The sequence below is a fragment of the Carassius carassius genome, chromosome 24 (genome assembly GCF_963082965.1).
Source record: "Carassius carassius chromosome 24, fCarCar2.1, whole genome shotgun sequence".
In the NCBI taxonomy this organism is placed as follows: Eukaryota; Metazoa; Chordata; class Actinopteri; order Cypriniformes; family Cyprinidae; genus Carassius; species Carassius carassius.
Window position 1 is genome coordinate 28,125,927 of NC_081778.1, and position 19,818 is coordinate 28,145,744.

General features: G+C 35.9%; 1 protein-coding gene across 1 annotated transcript in view; it reads right to left on the reverse strand.

The window, feature by feature from the left end:
* LOC132103370 (rho GTPase-activating protein 33-like) overlaps nucleotides 1-19,783 on the reverse strand; it is a 46,049-nt gene extending 26,266 nt beyond the window's left edge. The window contains exons 1-3 of the mRNA XM_059508431.1: nucleotides 19,493-19,783; nucleotides 5,926-5,994; nucleotides 1,537-1,571 (exon numbers count right to left, since the gene is read on the reverse strand). Coding sequence (XP_059364414.1) covers nucleotides 1,537-1,571; nucleotides 5,926-5,994; nucleotides 19,493-19,511 — 123 coding nt within the window. The 5' untranslated portion in view covers nucleotides 19,512-19,783. The remainder of the gene's footprint in view (nucleotides 1-1,536; nucleotides 1,572-5,925; nucleotides 5,995-19,492) is intronic.
* Between the last annotated feature and the right edge of the window lie 35 nt (nucleotides 19,784-19,818).

Consider the following 19,818-nt stretch of genomic DNA (forward strand, 5'->3'; position numbering starts at 1 on the left):
CGCAATAACAAAATCTGAGCAGGTTTAAAAACTGAAACTGTTGATGCTGCACTTTACACTTTGGAAAAGTTATATATATTTTTTTAAATATGAGCAGGCCTACAAGCTGGGATTGGTAATGCTGCACTGTAATCATAGTTATTTATTTATATTTTTCATTATATTTTATTATATGATATTGGTTTGAGACTGAGAGTCTTTTATTTAATGGAGAACTTTGCAGCAGCATTTTATTTCTTATTCTTTTTTTATTTTATATATATTTTATTAAAAAGTATTAAAAAACTAATTTGTAAAAAAAAAAAAAAAAAGTATTTGTAAACAAATTGTTAAAAAAAAAGTTTATAGTAATAAACAACCTGCAGTTTAATGTTTGCATTTCTTTCCCTTACTGTACCGAAAATGAACCGAACCATGACTTTAAAACTGAGGTACATACCGAACTGTGATTTTTGTGTACCGTTACACCCCTAATACATATATATCCCCAGAAAATAATGCTGTATATATACTGTACTGTATATATAGGCCTTGATACATTGCATTTTTATATTTAGAAATGTCTAATATAAATGAAAAAAAAAATAATAATTTATGTATTCAGATATATGTATAAAATAGAGAGAATCATTTATTTATTTTTATATTTATATTATTAGCAGTATTATTTTACCTACAGAAACTAAAGAAATATATATTTATTTAATTTTATATCATACAAACGAAATATAAGATACAGGCATCACACATAAAAATGTATTTATATTACAAAAAGGCAAAATTTGTAAAAGAATTTGCAATAACCATTTTATCAAGAATTATTTCACTATTATAAAATATGCTAAATCAAATAAAATGCCAATTGATTTTCTTTTGAACAGCAAAAAGTCTGTTGAAAACTGTACTGATTTTACGTTTTTTTGCCTCAAGCTCACAGTTGATGTTGTTAGTAGTAAACATGATATGACGTTCAGTGCAGACACTCAGCGTTAAGAGTTCCAGCGTTACAAAACAGTGCTCTGGGCCTTAGAGTACACTGCGTACACACACCGGATGTTTCCTCCTTTATTACATCTTTTTATGCTTTTCCTTGATGAATAAAAGCCCCAGTGAATTATGGCTCAGTCATGCAGATTAGTTCTGATAACAGCGGACCTGTCATGATGACTGTTTGAGTTTCATCCACCTGACAGGCGCTTTCGATGGAAACACCACCACGGGAGCATTTGGTTGTGAGACAGCACATCTCCCCACCCCTCCGGGGGAAGCACAGATCTCTGCAGTCCTCTTTTAGGTTTGCACAATATCAAACAGTCATGATGAGTTTACACACTGGAATGAGGGATGACAAGAGTGGATCTGCCTGCTGCTTTACGCAATACAATCCTTGTTTTCTTCCGCAAAGGGGTGGCAAATTAGGAAAGGCCAGCGTACTGATAAGCCAATCATTTAAGAGGTGATGATCAGATTGATTTAAGCACTGTGAATATGGCAGTACATGAGAAAGGAGGTGTCGGACAGTTCTGTCTTACTTACCTTTATTGCTAGCTGCTCTCCCCTGGGCAAGAAACCTTTAGAAATGGTCAGTAGTGCATAAGCATATTTAACAAGTATTAAACCTATACTGTGCTGTTAAGCAAGCAGATGTGTGTAATCCAACATAATCTCAATGAAAACAATAAACCCCTCAGTATGTGTGTTTAATTTTAGAACCAAGCGGATTGCAAAACACAAACACAGGTGCCGTGTAAACAAATATTGTTTGATTTGCATGCTGCAACTCTTAGAGGAGACAAGGAAGCAAAGCTGAAAGCACTGACAGACCGACCTCAAAAGATACAATCACTTCTGTCAACCTCTACCTGACCAGCTCCTGATCACAGTTATAACTGATAATCAAAACTATTACAAAAACTAGAAAGTAGAAAACTAGCACTGTAAAGAATAAGTAAAGATGTAGTAATCTAAAGCTATAAACATGCACTAAAACATGAAACAATACTCAGAGAATCTACAGAGAAAATGATCTTGTATACTAAAATATGCAAAGTATTGTATTATTTTATTTTTAATACTGAATTGTAATAAAGTAAACTTTGTAAACTAGTCGTAAAATAATTAAATAAATAAATAAACTAAGAAAAAATTATACAAAACTAAAATGAGCCTTTTCCCAATTATACAAACAAAATAAAAAATGAGAAAATTTAAGTATAATTAAAACAAATAATTAAAGCTATATATATATATATATATATATATATATATATATATATATATATATATATATATATATATATAGTAACTATAAATAAGAAATATAATAAAATATTAGCACTTGAAAACAATACAAAAAAGTGACTTAAAAAAATTGACAGTAACAAAAAGTATTTAGGAAGAATTTAAGCTAAATAAGACAGAATCGAAAGTAATTTAAAAAGAAAACATTTTCAAAAATATAATAGCCCTGCTTCTGATACATTTAAAAATAAAATATTTCTTTCCGACTCAACCTGCTCTCAGAACCCCAACTCTCCATTCAGCTTTGGATTGAGCACACATTGCTCAATCTCTTGGTATCTCGGCCTTCACAGCACACGGCTTGAGGATCAGCTGAGATCTCAGAGGAGAGATGTCGGCCAAATCAGTGACAGTGAAAAGAGCTGCCTGCCAATGTCTCGCCTATAAATCAGTGGAACTGTATTGCACACTTACACCGGCGTGCATAGCCCTGTCTGAAGATATCAACTGGAGTCACACTGATTGTGTGTGTTCCCTCTCTGTCTCTGACTGACACAAGGGTTATTGAGGTAGTCAACCATTCCTGCAGCGAAATCAGCATGTTTATCTTGTTTAATAACTGACAACATTCAAAACTATTTTTGTTCCATTGCCTTAATATAAAATAAAAACAGACCCCATTTTCATTCTTAATACATGTATGATTCATCAATCTCTCATTAAAACATAAATGCATTTCTCCAACTGAAATTTCTTTCTGCTGGCATCGAGGATGGGGGAATATGATAATAGCCAACGTAATTTAGAACATATACAGTACACAGAAGGAAAATAGTTATAAAAAAGTTGCTATGCTTTTGGTGTTCTGGATGATTGCTTTTCAGCCCAAGACTAAGATATTTTGGTCTCTAGAAATGGCTCAGGGTTTGTCAAATCCCTAACCATGAGGATAAGCAACAGTAACAGTCACGCTTGCCTATAAGTATTCCCTTCTGAATATTGTGTTAAAACAAAATCCAAACTGGATCTCCAAAGAGGCAGCAAACTTTTATTCAACCCACAATAAAGACTACATTTCAACCTTCAAGTGTTCCACGTATAATGCTGTGGGTATTACTGCATGTAGCAATGGTAAAAGTAGTTGGTTTTAACCAAGGCCACAGTGATGTTCTGAAAACACACACCTGGCGGCGCCGCTGTAGGATTTACAGCAAACAACACACCTGAAATACGGGTTCACCTGATATAAACCTGAGATGGAAACTTGCTAATCAACCATGTCTATGTAGTGCACCTCTTCTTTGGTGAACGATAAAACTTGCACTAGTCTTCTTCTCTATCAAACCTTCTTAACTAGTCAGTAAAGCCTGGAGAACTGCCAATCCATGCCGTTTCTCTAGTGGTAACCTCATACAGTACGTGTTCTCCATGACTGGTTTGTGTTTCTCTGACAGATGCTGTTGAATACAACATACAGTAAGCTGCTCTTGACAGCCGATTCAAATCTTATGTTTTAAAACCTTAAAAGCACTAGAAATTTCCAATAATCCATTATCCAGCAAACCAATTAAACCCTGAGCCAGCTAGGTAAATATTTTCACATTCAAATTCTAAATCTTCCTTGCTTCATACCTTGAGCATTCTCTTCCTCTTGAACATTTCTTCTGTTGTTGATACTGTGAGGCAGAACTATGGAGGTCAACAAGGTCGAGTACTAGCCACACGTTAGCTGTCATCACCTCCCTATGTCATCGCTTCACCGATTCATATGCATCTGAGTTCATTCTCCTGCGGTGGGACCCTCCACAGATACGTGTGGATGGGTGGGCTTTCCTTAGAGAGATTATCATAAGCATAAACACACTCTCTCTTCACATATTCATCTATCTCGCCTTTCTTACCATCTCAGACACACAAAAAGCTCACGTTCAGAGGCACCTGTTGAATATTTGATGTGGCGATCTGAACGCTGGGTTAACGCCAGGCCTCTGTAGCTCCTCAGCTGTTCGCAGGAAGAGAAGGGCTGCTCGGATGATAGAGCATTTGTGCCATTCTCTCCACTCGTTTTTGGACATGTTAGGGACGTTCAGGCAGTCTTATTTAGGTGTGTCCTAACAGTTCAGTAAAGAAACATAAATATGTCCCAGTTTAAACTAGGGCTGCTCGATTAATCAAAATATAAACAAAATTTCAACATGGCTTAGTGGCTTAGTGTGCTCATCAATAAGGCTGTGATTCAAAATAAAAGTTCAACATTCAAAAATTAGGATGTTAAGAAAGCCATAAATATTAGTATTGCACTTTTACAGTTATAATGTAAAATAAAACTACTATATTGTGTTTCTTCTTAATTGGGGTTGCAAAGTGGTGGAAAATTCCATAAATTCCGAAAACTTTCCAAAAATACCTGGAAGATTCCCTGAAAAATCCTGGAAAGTTTCCAGAGTTTCTTGAATGTTTCCGAAATTTATTGGAAAAATTTCACCTTTTTGCAACCCTAATCTTAATTAATTTTTTTAAGAGTATATATAACTATTGCAATTATTTAGTTTTAATAATAATAACAATCATCATTATTGCTGTTGTTTTATAGCCATTTTGAATTCCACTTGGATTTTTTTAACTGCATTTTAAATGGAAATTTTAATCAGAAAAATAAATTTCCTCCTCAAATTGTGCAGCCTTCATTTAAACTATCGACTGAATGACTTGAGATGAAAACATCCTCAGCATTGATCTAGCAGGCCTCTGTTTGTGGTTCTCAACAGGCTGACACAATCAGTAATCTGTCATATTTTTCTCAGTGAAACAGGATAAAAATGGATGCTACATATCTAAATGAGACCAACAGGTTACAGAAGAGGAGTTACAAAATAAAAAAAGGATGACATTCGCCAAAAATGCAAAAACATAAGACACAATATGCCTTAAGAAGGTAAATTGGTTGAGTTTTGATTTCATGGTGACTTGCGATCACTATATCCTTGTGCTTTGTCTTTCTAGAGGCCACAACTTCTGAAAATCCATCTTAACCTGGATATTTACATATCAGAATACAAAGTCCTGACCTCTCAAAGCCTATTCTGATCATCCGATAATCAATGACCAGTTGATGCCATACACAGTTTATCTGTCTTTTCCCTTGCTTTCCAGAAGAAACGCACAGACAACTCAAAAACAAGAGATCCAACTCAGTCAGACATCAGAAGTAAGATACAGAAGGGAAGGCAAAAAAGGTACACAAATCACAAAACATGCACACACAAGCAAGAGATATAATGAGTCTCATTCACTTTTTTTAGCATTTTAGCTAATTTTTAAATTGGATACATAAAAAAAAGCATTTGAAGAGACAAATGGTTAGTACAGGAGAGGGTGTCCGAAAGCCCTTACATGGACATGCTAATTACTTAGAATAACCTGGATTTCTCAACAGTCGAATGAGGGTAGAAAAGAAAAAAAAACATCACAATTGTGAGTGAATGAGACCCAATAAGGCGAAAACGACATGCAAAGTTAAGAGGATGGGTTCAAACACTGTTTCGTCAAATGCATCTGAATCATCTTAATGCAGTGTTTTATCAGTTTACTGTTCCTCTCACTCAGTTCATAACCGTATAAATGGAGTCAGAGTTGATCCCATCCTGTGCATGAAGTGCGTTAGCGGAACAGAGTGGCACTTACCGGACATGTCTGCCAGGCTCATCGCTCTCACAAACATGGCGCATTTCCGTACCCACTGGGGTCCTGACACTTGACACAGAAATGGAGAATTTAGGCAATTTAATGTCAGCCATGAGTCTGCACTATAATCTTATACACTCATGGAGCTGCCATAACCCAAAAACTGAGGATTATGAAAATGCATGAATGAGCCAGCATGATAACAGCAAAACAGTAAGGATGGCTTATATGAGAGAAAGACACAGTGCATCAGCTGGAATTAGCAAATGTGCAACTAGTGGACACTTGTTTTATTCATATTTAGTTTTATTACCTCAAGCCAAGGTTTTACCTTTTGCTGTTTAAAACTGGATTTTAGTACCATGATAATTTAACTATCCTGACATTTATATGTTTTGTCTGGCCAGCAAGAGAAATTAAAGTGGTGCACAAAGGATTTTAAGAGTATGTCTTTAATTAACATGTAAATGAATTTAAATAAACTCCAGTAATGATGTGAAAGGCTGTGTGCTTTACAAGGTCTTGCAGAGCTGAACTGCAGACTGCAGTAAACAAATGCAAAGAATCCATGAGACCTCCAGGCAGGAATTCTCTGGTATGGGGAGTATTCTGCAACCATGGCAACGAGTGATATAGGAATGAACTGTGTTTTTGTAGGAAGCATTTTTTAGCCCGTGTGAGAGTTGTGCCAAGTTCAGCCAGTTAACAAAGACTTTAAGGCCAGAAGCATACTTATGAACACAAACATGCTTAGCCAAGGCACTGCAAGCATGATGGTCCGCTGTACATAATAAATGTGTTATTGAGATACTCTGGTAGCAACAAACCTCAGTATATCAGTTTAACTTGATTAGCAAGAATATCTACAAATGCGTACTCCGCCATGACATTAGTTCTCCTGAAAGAGAAAACTAACCACAGAAGGCATCTGTTTATCCTAACTTGTGCCACAGCACTTCTTTGAGTAATGCTGATAATGCAACATGCACCGTTACATGTGTGTTTATGTAGTCATTTGAGCACATTCAGGTCTTACCCCCAAAACGGCCAAAAAAATAAATAAATAAATAGAAGCCATGCTCTTTACATCTAGACTCCTAAAATATGATTTTAAAGTTTTGTACAGGAAACCAACATCCAATTATAAACAAAGCAAAAATGGTTATTAGCCTCTGTCAATATTAAAAATTGACAAAAAAATATCAGTGTATTGTTTGGCTTAGCTGATAATATCAATAAAAAAAACACTCAAACATAAAATAAAAAAATAAATACATCTTTAGTCATCCATCTAAGCTACTATAAAATGACTAATACAAAAAATAAAAATAAGGAACAAAAATGTTTCTACTAGATAAACTAATATTCTTAGAAATAGGAATTTCAATATACACACAGCAATCTTACTTGACTATTATTACACGGCTCTGTGGAATACTTGATTCTGATTGGTCAGTCGCAACATTCCAATAAAAGCTTATAACACAGGCTCATCCGGGTAACAGCAGTCGGTGCTGTACTCTTGCTTGAACTAGTTTTTTCTTTGTGGAAGCTTTGCGTTTGTTTAGCCAATAAAATATTAAAACTTGATTCAATATGGTGTACAATTGTTTAATTATGTCACCCTGGTATCGCGGACTCGCTCTAGTTTCATAAAAAAGCAGCTGCTGCCATTTTGCTATGACTGTTTTGTACGCTGTAATGGATTAAGAGAGCTAACAAAATGGTAAGGTTTTAAAAAAATTTTGTCTTAATTCTTTTATTGCCTTAATTATTTTTGTGGTGAAATGTTGTGTAATAAGTAGTTTGACTCCACCGTTTCCCTTAAATGTCCGTCTAGTTTGAATTTGCCGCTTGCTCGCACTGCTGTCTTCACGGAAGCTTTGCGTTCAAATATTTCAACTCAAATCGATATTTTGCATCTAATTATTTACTTATTTGGCAAGTAGCCGTGTCACATCAGGGTCCTGATCACCCTGTCTGGGTTTATTCTGAGAGAACAACCAGCTGGAAGTACATTATCCCTTACTTACAACATTCTTAATAAAAAAGAATAGTAACAAAATGTAACAGAAACTAAATTAGCAACCCTTTATTTGTAAAGTATTTAATCATCTAAAAATAGGCATTACCTCTATTCAAATACAAATGTATTACCAGTCCGAGTATATAGTACCAGTACATTTACACTGAGGGGATGGTCGAATTGTATTGTGCTGATATGGACAAGAGCAAGAGAGGCTTATTATTGCAAAGTGGTGCTGTCAAAGTCTGTACCATCATGTGGGCAGCGTCTCTATAGTAACGGTGTGTGTGTGTGTGTGTGTGTGTGTGTGAAGGGTGAAACCACATGGCTGTTAAATAAAGAAACCAGGATGGATTTAGAGAGAAAGTATGGTCTATGTTTGTGTTAGTGTCATGTAGTTTTTGAGGTGTTCTGGTAATAACCACACTAGAAATGCACAGACCGAGCTGTATCCAGCAAAGCACACGCTGTGAAGCCTGCCTGTAGGTGAGCTGTATAAAATGGGTCACACACACAAACACACACACACACACACTTTTGTTGTCACTTCCTCCCGCTGTCTCTCTGTGCTGTCAGATCATGAGTAGTTCTGCTGTACAAACAGACACAGACACGTACACAAACATTACTGTGCCATTTGACCTTGTGAGCAGGGGTGTAAATATTTGCTCTTATAATGATTCAATTCAACGATCTCAATGATTCAATCATGAAATGTTTTGCAAGCAGCAAATTGGCATTTTAGAATGATCATGTAACGTCAAATTTTGTAAAATAATTTCATCTTAAAATATTTTAAGATAGAAATCTTTTTTTTTATTATTGCAATAATATTTAACAATATTACTGTTTGTTTGTAATATTTTTGATCAAATAAATGCAGCCTCAATGGGCATGAGACTTTCTTCAAAAACATAAAAACATTTTTACCAACCTTCTGAGAGGTATATAATTAGTTATTTTAATACCCTTTTTTCTGCTATTATGTTTCCGAAAGAGGTTAGCTGGATTGCCATGAATCTGTTTAAATTAACCAATTCCTAATGATTCAAATCAATTCAAATTATTCAAAAATGTTCACAAAGTCACTGTCTGGCATTTTTTTTAAATATTAAAATATTTTAGTAAACTATATGTAGATACATACTGCTATGTATTGTACATATTTCTATAATGTGTATTAATGCATATAAATTGAAATGATAAAATATTATTATTTCTTGCTAATTTAATGAAATGTGAAAAAATGCCTAGGTTTTTACTGTATTTCACATTTCACATTTTAAATCTATTTTGTTATAATAGCAGTTTGGTTAAAATGTTCGGAAAATAATATTGTCTAAAAGTAAAAAAACATAAGAATTCTTAAATTCAAATCAAATATTTAAAAAATTATCTGATTGTTAATTCTAAAAATGCATTCCATTTTCATCAGATCATTGTAAGGTTGCTGCATTTTTAAACCTCTACCTGCGATCCATTTCACACGCTCTGATTAAAGACATGATGCAGGTAAACAACATGAGTTTGGAGAAGTTGACAGTGCAAACAGAACTAATGACTTGAAAACATGACCCTCAGATGTCATCAAACTGGAACTGGCTATTACGATCATTGTTTTTCAGTTTCTGTTGCTCTCAGCAGGTGTCCTGGATCTGACCTCAAAACAATACAATAGGACAGCAGCCATCAAGTCACTCAAGCAGAAGAGGCTACACAGACTATTGTCAATTGTCTTGCTTGTCTTGCAATTGTCAGCTTTTTCCCAAGACTGTTAAAAAGACGATTATATGTGCAGTTTGTGGATGGCATTTTAGAAAAAGCCCAAGCGAGAGCATATTGTAATGTCTAATGGGTACACAAAGAAGTACTGTGGTGCTACTATAGTAAAGTGACGGTATCAGATGGCATGATTCTGAAAGGTCACCATTTTTATGTTTAATAACATTTGCATGGAACTTCAAACAACAGTAACACTACTGTACTTTTTTTTGTTCGTGGAAAAGTGTGAAAAGTGAATTTGGAAATGGATGCACAAATAAGACGAATCAACAGATTTGTTCGGTGCTTTTTTCAGACTCCCTGCAAAGCATTTGGCATTAAATTTTTGTGATTGAAAGTTGATAGTCAACACATTTTTTGGTTAAACACTACCGTTTATCATTTTCAGGTTATACCGATTGTGACAAATCTAGTGTAGTGAACATGTCACTCGCCTTTGCAGTCAATTTCCAAATTGAAGATAACGGCGAAGATGGGTCATGACCCAACAGTTGAAAATGGCTTCATAAGGTTCAGTTCTTGCTTTTTATTTTTGCCATGCTGTTAGGAACTTCCTCTCCATCTCTCACCTCATGTGGTCCTGTAAATTTCTGTTGTGTTCGACTCTCCCCCACGGCCCTTCGACCTCAGAACAAAGCAGCCTTGGCCTTCCCATTCACCAATGGCTTCCTCGGCCCCTTCCTAAAGATCCCACCCAACCCCCAGCACTCTAAAGGACCTCATTCATAGATCTACCACTATCCACGTGTGTCCCCGCAAGTGCTGAACGCTCACTCGGGGAAGCAACTGCTCCAAAACCCCCGTCTACATTCCCCTCAGATTCTAGCACGGGGCAGAACCTGTCTCTGGGATGACAAGGGACAACTGGGGATTGGGTAAAACCAAGGTCAATGAATCATGGATATTCCTGGAGTGGATCTTAGAAACTCTGCTACCACAGTCCCCTTCTCACGTTCTGTCCTGCTCTCTATGGAGAATCAGGAAGGCTCAGAAGCACTGCCGGCATACTAAACACTCTCTCTGAATCCCAGCTGGGGCCACGTGAGAGTCGGAGGAAGAAAAGACGACAAAAAAATGAGGAAATGATAGATAGAGCCTGGGTGTGAAGTCTCTGCAGTTAGACAAAGTGTTTGTCTGTGTGCATAAGAGTATTTTTTAGTGAATAAGTTGTGGGGATTGAATTAAACTGTGTGAAACTCGTAACAACATGAAAGTTTTCAACAGATTAGAAAGTACTTGCAATTAAGTCACACGATGTAAAGTTTGAATTTCGCTTAGTGTATGCCCAGCTAGCTTCATATCACATACACAGAACTGTAAAGGTACGTCAACCCATCGAAATAAAAGTCTGGTTCAATTTAAAGACAAGTGTGTGCCAGAAATGTTCAGCAGAATGTACATAGCCTACTTCTACTACTAAAAAAAAAAAAAAAAAAAAAAAAAAATTTTTTAAGGTCTAATCACACAACATTTATTCCCTGTCTTATTTTTAATAGTAAATCCCCTCTGTTTACCAAAAAATAAAGTTTGCTTAATTTTCTATAATTAAAAGATAAATTAAATGAATGTTTTATGCCTTCATTTGATAACCAGAAAATGCAAATACACAACAGAATTTCATAAGGCTATTTTGAGAAATTTGATAAATTAAGTTGTTTTTATGCATTTAAATAATTATACATGCTAAAACACAAGAATAAGGTAACAATAAAAACATATGGTGAATAAAAAATAAAACATTTCATAGGTCCCTAAACATGTAATTTTTGTAAAACATTTAATAAATTGCTGTGAAAATGTCTAAGTTTTATGATGTTAATTAATTAGGCATGCTTTTTGATTAATACAACTTAATTTAACCATGAAAAAGGAGTAAAGATGAAGTAAATGAAAACAGAAAAAAATGGAATCCAGAAAAATTTAAACGGAAAAAACGGAATTTGGAAAAAAATAAAACAGAATTTGGGAAAAAATTTAACGGATATCATAGGACCCTACTATAGGCTTATCTATAGACTACAGACTAATAAAAAAAATTTCTTACCTTTTAACTTTATAATAAAAATTTGTTATGAGGAATATTTAATTAGAATCATCATTATGAAGAATGATTAAAATATTCTTCATAACAAATTTTTATTTTAAAGTTTTTATCAAAAAGAATAGTCGTGAAGTGTGTCCCCAGTTTAAGAGTGAGTTTGTGATATTTAATTTAAATTTTTTGGTGAACTATTAAACATCATTAAGCTCACAAATTAGCACGTTAGCATTCACAGAGAGCTATATACTGACGTATGCCATGTATGTAGCGGTGGGGATGGGCAAAGGCCATTTGTGTTGGCACAAAGTTCCTCTGGGCACGGGTTCAAAGCAGCTGCTTTTACAGGACCTGTGACTACTTTAGAGCTTTTACTTCATTCATTCAGAATAAAACACAGATAAATGAAGTGAAGCGAGGAATGTGAAACCGCAGCTATGACGTGATGGGAAACTTGAAGGCTGAAACTTAAGATTAAGTTAAAAAAAGATTAAAGAAAGAAAACTCACCATTTTCTTGGTACGTTAAACACATAGACCTCAAGGACATACAATTCGGCGCTGAGCAGTGTGACGAAAGGCTGAGCCACAACATAGACTCACCGAAGGAAATGCAACATGCCACCACAGAGAACAGAGTTTACATGAGGCGAGAAAGAGAAGAAACTTCCACATACAAGCTAAACAATAAGGATTTTCTTTGCTGGACCAGTTTCAGAACAGTAGTTCAGATCTTTAATAGTCCAGTTTCAGAACAGTAGTTCAGATCTGTAATAGTCCTGCCAACATTTAAAAAAAATTTCTTGACCAAAAAAACTAAACAAATAATTAGTTAGTTTTCTACTTTGGACTACTAGTCTGCAACAACAGCTACAGATTAATTAACTCATGTTCCCTGGAAAAAGAAAACATGATTGAATTTATTGCAAGGATGCATTAAATTGATAAAAAGTGAAAGTAAATACATTAAATTATGTTACAATGGATCCCTATCTTGGAGCACAATCTTAGGTAGTAGCAATGCAGCACTGGTCTGATAACCACCAGCTACAAAATTCTCTCACACAACTTCCTTCTTATAGACTAGAATATAACAGCGTGAATGATGTCTTATCCCTAAAAATAATCTATGAGATTCAGTGAGAAAATCAAAAGATGTGCAAGAATGAGAGACACACAGTCTTTGAGAAATGTGGGCTGATAGGACAGAACAACTCTAGTGGTTGACTCTGTGTCATTTGTCCTGGGGCATCAGTACCAAGGGCCATCAGAGCTCATATCGAAGCCTGGGAAAGAGGTCACTGCCACAGCTGCGCCTGCTCAGGATCAGCCATGAAATATGTAATACCGCAAACCCAGCTAAAAGATCTTTGACCAACAATCTATATTTGAAAACCGGTACTGTACTATTTGCTAATGACAAACAGCAAAAGTGCATATTAGGGCTGTAGCTATCGAATATTTTAGTAATCGAGTATTCTACCAAAAATTCCATTGATTAATCGAGTAATCAGATAAAATGTGTTTTTGCTTAAAGTGCAATATTAATTATGCAAGAGAAAAATAATACTCCAGGGTCTCTTAAAATGAACAACTAAATTTCCTTTTTTAGAAAATAATATTTTTATTTTTTATATGCATAGAATGCAATGCATACATCAAAAATAAACATTTATTTAGTACCCATTGTTTCTCTGTCTGTACTTGTACTGTGAACAGTGACAATAAGTTGTCAAAAAGTTGACAGATGAATTAAATACATTTAAGTGCCATTCAGTTGGGGTTTTAAATAAAGCATTTTCTGAGATGCACATTAAACATTAAACACATAAAACATTAATTTAATTTATTTTTTAATTATTGAAAATTAAGTTTGCTTAATTTTCAATAATTAAAAGATAAATTAAATTAATGATTCATATTTAAATGGACAAGTCAACCTATCAAACACCGACCTAAGGTGAGAAGTGAGAACTATTTAAAACTGAATCACTGCATAGAACGAAGACAAAAGAAATACAAAGCTACCAATCTGCGACATCAGTGTCACATTTTCAAAATGGACAAGAACTGAAGCGGAGACGATTATGCCACTCAAATGCCTGCCAGTCGCTCCTTTTGATGATTCAGGATAACTGTAGGGCTGCTACAGGGCTCAATATTTGATGTGAATGAAATATTAGGTCTCTATTTTAAAACATCCAGAAGCTTAAGGGAACAGTTAAAATAAATAAATAAAATAAATAAATTCTGTTAGTCAAATTCTGACTTGGTTGAAACACGACAGGAGATGTTTAGAATATCCACACTGCTCTTTTCCATACAATTAAATCAACTGCACGGGAACATTTTCAGCGAATAAGGAGTTTGGTTTGTTCCTCACACAAAAGAGCCTTTCGCATCACAGGAACCTTTTCATAGTACCAGAACTAATTGTGGAACAACCCACTTTTGGGCTTTTTTTTGGGCTCATTTTAACTTTGTTGAATGCTGCGCACAAATGACATCGTTGTCGACCGGCTTACGTCTCATCCTAGTAAACACGGTCGGTGCGCATGCAACCCTTTCAATGGTACTGGAAAATAGTTTGCGCAAAATTTTCCCAGTACTTCAGTACTGTACATTTAGTTCTGGAACTAAAGCGGTGCGAAAGGCCCTAAGCTATTGTATGACTTCAAAAGTCTTGGAATATAATATATTGGCGGTATGGACTTGCTTTTAGTACTCCATGGTCATGTTTTATTCTTCTTTACCGGTCACTATTTAAGTTTCCATTAAAATCTTTCTTGCAGGAAAATGCTTAGTGTATCAAAATGTCTGATTTAGCGATTTAAGCACTGTTCTAGATGTTCAAGCGTGCGTTAAATCTATTCTGACTGCATACACAGTGAAATGGCCTAGTGAATAAAATGAAAAACACCTTACACAAAGCTTTGACAAAAAGGATAACAATCAGATGACTTCATTACACACCATTTTATCATTAGAAAAATCAATTGGATGGAAACACGTTTTAATTTTTGTTAATAACAGAACAGCATAAAAGTGGATGGAAACTTAGCTAGTACTTTTGTTGTGGACATCATCCTCCACTACAACAGTAAACTGTGAGTGAATCATTCAATTCACATATATAAATCAAAGTGATGCAGCTGAACATCACAGAAAAAGAGCATGCACTCGATGGATGCCCAACCTTCATACTAGAAGAAAAAGAGCAGTCGGAGGAAGTGTCTGAGAGACACACGACTCGAGCGGTAAACAGGAAACAGATGAAATGAAGATTGGCAGGCATTATACAGGCCTACCCTTTCTCTCTGCACTCTCTCTTCAACATACAGGAGATCTTTATGTAATTGCAGCAGCCCAAGTGGCAGCGAGTGATGGAGGCGCAGGTTGCATAACACAGCTGTCTCTAATGCAAACAGCATGTTCTTTGAGGTTATGAGCATGTACTCTATTCATGTCTCCGTGCGGGGCTGTATTTGCATATTGATAGGCTCCTTTTAATTTCCATCCTTGCTTTATGGTTCCAAACGGGCTGTTGCTTTTTGAAAGACCAAAGAGAATATACATCTGCAGAGAGACAAACACCACATAAGAGCGCTGACAGGTCATCAATGAGATTAAAAGGACAGTTCATCCAAAAATGCGAATTAATTCCAGACCTGTATTGTATGGGAAAGAAATTCTCAACATACCAAAATATGTTACTTTGTTTTTCAAAGAAGAAAAACGAGGGGGGTGTAAATTATAACATTTTAATTTTAGGTGTGAATTCTCCCTTTAACAAAAATGAACATTCTGTTATTATTTGCTATTTATTTGTTCCGAACCAAAAAAAGCAGTTGTTTTTTTTCTTTGGAGCATAAAAGAAAATGTTATGGAGAATATTTACACTTTTCACTACATACCAACATTTCATAATGATCAAGCTCCAAAAACACTAAGAAAGTGGTCCATATGACTCAAACTAAATATTGCAAACCTTTTCTCATTATGGAAAAAAAGTTGGATAAAGGCTTTTATGTCACAATCATTTTTGAGTGAACTATTCCTTTAAGCTTGAACTGGTAACCTTAATTTAATATACAAGCTTTAGTCTATTATATAAAGTAAATGCATTCTGGAATACAGCCTGTATTCATTATTAATGAGAAAACTGCCGGGTCTTCAAGACAGCCCGCATGAGGGCTGTGCCAAGCTCTACCTAGACATTTATCATCGAGGAGGAACTTTAGACATCATTAGAGTCTAACTGAATTGATTTCTACTGCACACGCTGCCCAACGATTGCCAGTGTCAAGAAAATCCGGTCAACAGTCACAAGAATGAAAAAGAACAGCCTTCTGATTCCGAAATATCCATCGTAAATCTTCCAGACAGGAGTGTCCACAGACACACTGCCAAGTTCCTACACATGCTCTCCACCAAACCAAGATGCTGTGGCGATAATTAAACACCTTGATCGCCTAGTGCTTCATCACACCCAGCGTCTCTCTCGCTCAAGTCATGGGTTCTCACAGTATGTTGTTCTGAAGTCTGACGAAGTCCACACCGAACACAATCTTAACAATGCATTGATCTCAAATCAACATAAAGGAGAACTAACATCTACAGACTTAAAACTAAGACGGCTACTTGAATGAACAGTGCACACTAAAAATACAAATTGCCATAATTTGCTCATCCTTGTGTCTGTCAAAGCATGTAATACTTTCCTTCTTCTGTGAAAAACACAGTTGTCAAACAAGGGATTGATTGTTCACACAAAAATGAAAATTTGCTGCACATCTACTCACCCTCAGTCCATCCAAGATGTTAATTAGTTTGTTTCTTCATCAGAATAGATTTAGAGAACTTGTAAACATTGCTGTGTCTGTGCATATTTCTCTCTTCTTTCCACTGAAGAACATTGTATTTTTGCTGGAAGCAGCAATGATTTAAAATTTAAAAACGTCTTAAGGAGTTTGTTTATTACAAAAACAAAGCTTCGTAGGACATTAACTGATGGACTGGAGTTGTGGGGATCACTTGTGGATTATAGTGATGGTTTTATCAGCTGTTTGGACCTACATTATAAGGGCACCCATTCACCACAGAGGATCCACTGGTGAGCAGGTAAAATAATGCTGAATCCATCCAAAATCTGTTCAAATGAAGAAACAAACTCATCTACATGGCCTGAAGGCAAGTCAATTTTTTTTTTTGCAATTTTTCATTTTTGACTGATCTACTCATTTAAATTTTAGCCTGAATTCAAATTACATTTTAATATTTAGTTAAACAATAGTCTGTTCCACATATAAACCTGCTATTTGACTTTATAAAGCTTGTAAAAAAATAGCACACAAATTATGTGGAAAATATTCTACTCCTTTGGTGTTCCATGACAGAAAGAAAGTCTTATTGGTTTAGAAAAACATAAAAGAGAGTGTAAACAATGACAACATTTTCATTTTTGGATGAACTTTCAGTTTAAGCAAATAGATTTAGGCAACAGACGAAACTCTGCAGCTAAAAGACACCACAAACAAATTTGGTTGGTTGGTGGTTTATCTCATCTCTTAACATGCTGAAATAATAAAATTTCCCTTGTCGCAACTCTTTGTGGTGATTTACAATGAATCGGTTCCTCGTCACTGCATTTCAACCAATGACTGGTCTTAGTCAATGTTGACAGAGTAAGCATCAACACAGACCAGTTCTTTCCCAAGAAGTCGAGCCATATGCATGAACAAAGTAAGCATGTTTGTCAGTTAGTTAGTCTCTAGAAGAACCGGCAGGTCCACTGCTTTTAAACAAACAGTAATCAGATCACCAACATTAGTCTAGATGACTCAAAGACCTTTTGTAGACTGTCTAAACGCCTGTTTCCTGCCACCTGAAATATTCACGAGGGGACAAGGAGTTTCAGAAAATGTCTTTGTTTGATAAGAATGAGAAATAATGATGCAAGCGCAACAATAGAAGATGCATATGGCTGCCAACTGAAATGGATATTGATGATGAGCACATCACAATGGCAGATAAATTCAATTATACCCTGAAGAGGAGCTGTACTCCCAGTGGAATAGTGCTGGGTGGGTGGGAATGCGGGGAGGGGCTCAAACCCCCATAAAAAAACAACAACAAAAACAGCGAAAATAGCGAACCCCTTTCTGCCAACATGAGATAAGGGACAACAGCAGTTTGTCAAATGCTGTGTGTTGCTGAGGCTGATCTTGTAACTAATGGCAACAACAGCATCAATACAACCAACTCAATCAGTTGGAGGAAAGTGGAGGCAGTTGAAATGGTCTGTTGTGGAAAACCAATGAACACTGAGGCTGACTGTGAAGGGTTTAATACAGAAATACAACTTACCACCATCCCTATCTCCAGCTTAGGCGGGAGGGACCAGCAGGGCTCCGTATTTGGATCAGGGTGCGTTTCCAAAGTTCCTTCCCACATCAACGCTTCTCCTTACATCCTGGTTTTATTTTGCAATTGTGTTTTAATAATCTGGGTCGTGCAGAGGCACCACCAGACGCCAAATACTGAGTGCCGTTATAGAGGAGAACCCCCAATAAGAGCAAAAATAGGAAGAGGAGGAGGAAGAAAGATCCAGCGCGCCCTTAAGCAACTCCAAAAATCGCGCTGAGGTACAAACTGTCACCAGTGTGACATCCGAAAACACTTTACTCAGAGAAGAGACTCAAATCAAGCTGATTTCCCGCAACAGCGGAATCATCCCAGCACGTTCTCCCGCCCATCTCGTCTGCTCTGCTGCTCGCTGGGAGAACTGAAGGGTTCTTCGCCGCTGTCAAAACAACTTGCGGGGGGACTCACTTTAAATCGACGCGGTCGAGAACACTTTTTACGCGATATATCGACGCGTTTCAAAATACTTAGAACTTATTATAGGTATCTACGTCCGTTTGAGGTGTTAGCAGCGCTGTTCGCTGTGTAAAATCATACTTGCTGAAAAATAACTAAGCTGATTTCCCCTTTATTTCAGAATGGAGTGTTCCACGGAGGTGGCCCGTTGGACAAAAGGAAGCCTGTAGCGCGCCGCTGATGATCAGTGGGTGGAGGCGCGCAATCGTCATCCAGTAGAATTAAGAAGAAATTAAACTGAATATGAGTTTTAGAATTATGAGACCGTATTTTTAACCAACATTTTTTTGTGGTTTATGTTAAGACAAACACTGGGTTTATGGACTATTTTGGCATGTAAAATAATAGTACTACAATGCCATAGTACATATACATGGCAATTAGTCACTACTATATGGCATGTATCAAAAATACCAAAAAATATATTGGTGTTCTTTAATGTACTTAAGAGTATCAGTACATAAATGGTAATAAAAAAAATCATATTAGGGTACATATGGAAAAGTTCCAATATATTTTTATAGTCAGTAAGGTGCATCTCAAAGTACTATAGTATTCCATGGTATTTCAAGGTACTTCTAACAAGACATAACATGCACTATAGTATTCTTTAAATTATCTCAGGGTTCCTGGGATATACTGTAGTACATGAATATGGTAACTACACAACCAAATATGAAAGTTAACAGACTGACAATGAAATGACTTTTATAAACGAAAGCGTGAATAGAGACGGTAAACACAGAGCAAGGGTATTTTTAAACAGGCTCCTCAAAACATTTAGATATCATTAAACTTCAAATAAAGAGCTGTCCTAATTTTGATTAAGAATTCAAAACTCACATGTGGCTCTGCGGTGCATTCTCTCTTGGCGTTGTGATGCGTGTATATTCTCAGTTGTTTGTCAGACAGGTTGATGCATGAGCCATTTCTGCTTTTTCACACTAGCATTAGGAAATGAGTCTTTTAGAGATACATGCTAGTGGGCGTGTGTGGTTAGGAGAAAAATCATTTAGTTAGTTACCACCAGTAATTATGAGAGCTTTTCCCAAATAATTATAAATGGTATTTTTATTATTATGGGTTTACATTCGAGTTCTGTATTATTAACATTTGCAAGAGATTCTAAAAATATATATAATACCATTCATGACAAAATAACTTTATGA